General features: G+C 55.8%; 1 protein-coding gene across 1 annotated transcript in view; it reads left to right on the top strand.

Annotated features, from left to right (window-relative positions):
- The first annotated feature begins 1,461 nt into the window (after window positions 1-1,461).
- LOC105539007 overlaps window positions 1,462-3,901 on the top strand; it is a 27,689-nt gene continuing 25,249 nt past the window's right edge. The window contains exons 1-2 of the mRNA XM_011979115.1: window positions 1,462-1,516; window positions 2,213-2,581. Coding sequence (XP_011834505.1) covers window positions 2,287-2,581 — 295 coding nt within the window. The 5' untranslated portion in view covers window positions 1,462-1,516; window positions 2,213-2,286. The remainder of the gene's footprint in view (window positions 1,517-2,212; window positions 2,582-3,901) is intronic.

Below are 3,901 nucleotides of genomic sequence, written 5' to 3'. Positions count from 1 at the left end.
GAGCTTGCGCCATTGCACTCCAGCCTGGCAAACAGAGCGAGACTCTGTCTCAAAACAAAACAAAACAAACCCTCTGTGAACTCACAGTCACCCCCCTCGTCCCACATATGCTGGAAAGGACCCGTCATACCTGAAGAGCCCCTAGATGGCCCCAGACGTGTCTGTGGTGGGGGACCTAGGTCCTGAAGCAACCTCACCCAGATCCTTTCTCCCTGCCCATCCCCAGGTTTCTGGGAATGGATTCCCTAGGGAGGTGGTTCCTGGAAGCCTCTTCCCAGCCACGGCCCATGGGCCCTGGAGGGCTGCTGTCTCCTCCTGAGACAATAGCCCTGAACACGTGGCAGACACCTTATCTATGGCATAGGGAGAGGGGGAGGATCCACACTTGGGAAGGTGGACCCCACCCCCTACGTCAGCCCCTGGCTTTGAACTCCAGCTCAGTCACTGAGAAGCTGAGGGCTCTGGGAGAAGGAGAAGGCCAGCAGTTTCACCTCTCTGCCTTATCACAAAATGGGGTCTCAACACCAATCCAGCTGGGAGGACTGCAGGAAGTGACGTGTGGGGCCAGCTGGCAGATGGGAGCGCTCAATGCCTGTGCTGGCTGTACACCAGCCAGGGGTGTTGTGGGCTGTACACCAGCCAGGGGTGCTGTGGGGTCAATGAGGCAGAATGGGGAGGGGCAGCCATTTGCGAGAGTCCTGAAAGCCAGGCTAGGGCTCCGACCCTGGCATTGCTACTTTCTTGCTGTGTGACCATGAATGAGAAATGAGTGAATATAATCAAAGTGTTAAAAACAGTGTCTGGTGCATAGGAAATGTTACATTGAGCCAGTGTGTCTGAACTCTCAGACTCAGTCTTGGTTCTTCCTTCTATAACATATGACCCCCTTGGGCTCTACTAGTCACTGATTCTGTGTCCCCACGCACTTGCCAGTTACCCCAGTCTCTCTCTGCTTCCCAAATGGCAAACCATCAAACCCTTAGAGTTATCAGCCGTGGTCCTCCGCTCTCTGGGCCCACCAGGCTTGGGGTGCTGCAGCCTGCTGGGTGACTCGCCCTCCCCGCACTCCCCCAATCCTGCCGCCCTGTCATCTGCTGTACCACGTGCACAGTACCAGGGATCCAGAAGAGAAGGCTGGTTGCCAGGGCAACGGAAGATAAAGCCCTTGCTCTGCCAGGCTGCTGATTGGTTGAGACAGGTCCCACCTCCTGCCATCCTGAGAGTGGGGGCTAGGGTGAAGGGTCTCTGATGGGCCGGGAGAGGTACCAGGATGCTGAGCCAGTCCAGGACTGCCCCCTCCTGGCCCACTCAGAGCCCCTGGGTGTGAGAAGCTCCATCTCCCGTGGGTGGCATTGGCCTTGCCCTATCTCTGCCTCCAGCACCCAGGGCAGCTGCAGATAGCGGTGTCTCTGGGGACAGCAGCTGCGAATGAGTCCACGGGCTGACGCTGAGCTGCTCAGGCTGAGGCGGTGTGCTCAGCGCAGAGCCCCCGGAACTGGCATCTGCAGGGCGTGAGGTGGGTCTTTGGGCACACGGAGGGCACCGAGTGGTGCCAATGGCTTGGGAGGTAGGGAGAGGGGCTCTGCAAACTCACAGTCTCAGGCAGGACTTTGGCTGAAATGAGGCTGGAAAATTCCATATAGATCATCTGGTAACCCCATCCTCACGCCGTCACTGTGCACAGAGGACCCTGAGGCCCAGAGAGGGTGAAGAAGGGGCCAAGGTCACACAAGAGGCCAGTGTGTGTGTTGCTTTTCCACCTAGGTCAGTTCCCTGAGAAATCAGGAAGAGACCACGGGGTCCTCAGTCAGCCTCAGAATACCTGGGATTTTGTGCACAGGGCTGGAAAGGCTGGGGGGCCTTGATCTCTATTCCATACCTCCCAGCATCGCGGCTGAAATGGCTTCTGTTCTGCCCCAGCTCCCCATTCGCATGTTTAAGCTGGAAGGAAACTGGGGGCCTGGCTGGGCCTGGGCAGGGGGCGTGAGTGACCTTGGACACAGTCAAGTCACACAGGGAGCAGCCTCCCTGCCTGGGGTGCTCCTTCCCTACCTTCGCCAACTCTGGCAGCACCAGGCAATCCTGCATTCTCTCCGGCTCCCCAGAAAGGCAGCTGGGTAAGAGGTGCTGGGTCCTACACGCTCCCCTGCCCTGGCTGCGCTAGTTACTTTGGACAATCAGTGCACTTTTCATTTTGTTCCTCCACCAATAGGGCGCTTTAAGACAATGTCGGTGCCTCAGAACAGCCAGTGAGGACCTTGGGGGTAGGAGAGGGGCTCCAGATGGATGCAGGACCAGGAAGCAGCATCTTTCCCTCCCCTGGGGCCACAGCTCCCCTCACAGGCCCACCTGGGAGTAGAGAGACAAGAGGAACTGGAGTTTGGAGACGGAGGTCAGAGGAGTGAGGGCTTCCCTCTGACTTACCTGGAGTTCTCTCCATCCATCCCCCTGCTTCCCTCCCCAGAAGCAAGGTGGGCATCAGCTCATTTCATCCTGCTCCGGTGCCTTTCCCTCCCCTGGAGGACGCAAGCGTCAGGGCATCACTGGGGTTTGGCATCTAGCTCTGCCACTTTCCAGTTGGGTAAGCCAGGGCAAGTTAGTGAGCCTGTCTGGGCCTCAGTTTCTTCATCTGTAAAATGCAGAGAGTGACGCTTGCCCCATAGGCCTGTTGTGAGGTTTGTGGAAGAACTCAAACAGTGCTCTACCTGCCGGGCAGGCAGAGGTGGGCTCCTCACGTCACCCCTTTCTTATAACTAGGGAAGGTTGGGGGTGGATTCAATAGGCCCTGCATCATCCTATCCCTGGAGGAGATGATCTGTGATCTGTGTGTTTTTTTGTTTTTTGTTCTCTGTTTTGAGACGGAGTCTCCCTCTGTCGCCCAGGCTGGAGTGCAGTGGCACAATCTCGGCTCACTGCAAGCTCTGCCTCCTGGGTTCACACCATTCTCCTGCCTCAGCCTCCCAAGTAGCTGGGACTACAGGCCCCCACCACCATGCCTGGCTAATTTTTTGTATTTTTAGTAGAGACGGGGTTTCACTGTGTTAGCCAGGATGGTCTCGATCTTCTGATCTTGTGATCCGCCTATCCCGGCCTCCTGAAGTGTTTGTTTTTTTTTTTAACAGCCTCGCTCTGTTGCCCATGCTAGATTACAATGGCACCATCTCGGCTCACTGCAACCTCTGCCTCACAGGCTCAAGCAATTCTCCTGCCTCAGCCTCTCGAGTAGCTGGGATCACAGGTGCCTGCCACCACCCCTGGCTAATTTTTGTACTTTTAGAAGAGACGAGGTTTCTCCATGTTGGCTAGGCTGGTCTTGAACTCCTGGCCTTATCCACCTGCCTCAGCCTCCCAAAATGCTGGAATTACAGGTGTGACCCACCACAGCCAGACTGTGATCTGGCTTTTGAAGTATGAGTAGGAATTTGCCAAGTGAACAAGAATGCAAAGAACATTCTAGAGAAAATGAAAGCATATGCAAAGATGAGGACTGCATAATGTGTAGGCGCATGTAGGTGACAGGCAGTTCCATGTGACTGCACATAGTGGGCGATGTGAGGAGGGAGAGGTTGGCAGGGAGCAGATGGGCACCTTTGGGCCATTCTAAAGAGTCTGGGTGGGCCGAACACAGTGGCTCATGCCTGTAATCCCAGCACTTTGGGAGTCCGAGGTGGGTAGATCACTTGAGGTCAGAAGTTTGAGACCAGCCTGGCTAACATGGCAAAACCCCGTCTCTACTAAAAAATACAAGAACTACCTGGGCGTGGTGGCAGGTGCCTGTAATCCCAGCTACTCACAAGGGAGGCTGAGGCAGGAGATCGCTTGAAGGCGGAGTTTGTGGGGAGCCAAGATCATGCCATTGCACTCCAGCCTAGGCAACAGAACGAGACTCTGTCTAAAAAAA

Source organism: Mandrillus leucophaeus, unplaced genomic scaffold (genome assembly GCF_000951045.1).
Source record: "Mandrillus leucophaeus isolate KB7577 unplaced genomic scaffold, Mleu.le_1.0 Scaffold2, whole genome shotgun sequence".
In the NCBI taxonomy this organism is placed as follows: Eukaryota; Metazoa; Chordata; class Mammalia; order Primates; family Cercopithecidae; genus Mandrillus; species Mandrillus leucophaeus.
The sequence above is the reverse complement of the archived record's forward strand: the minus strand, read 5'-3'. Positions and strand labels throughout refer to the sequence as shown.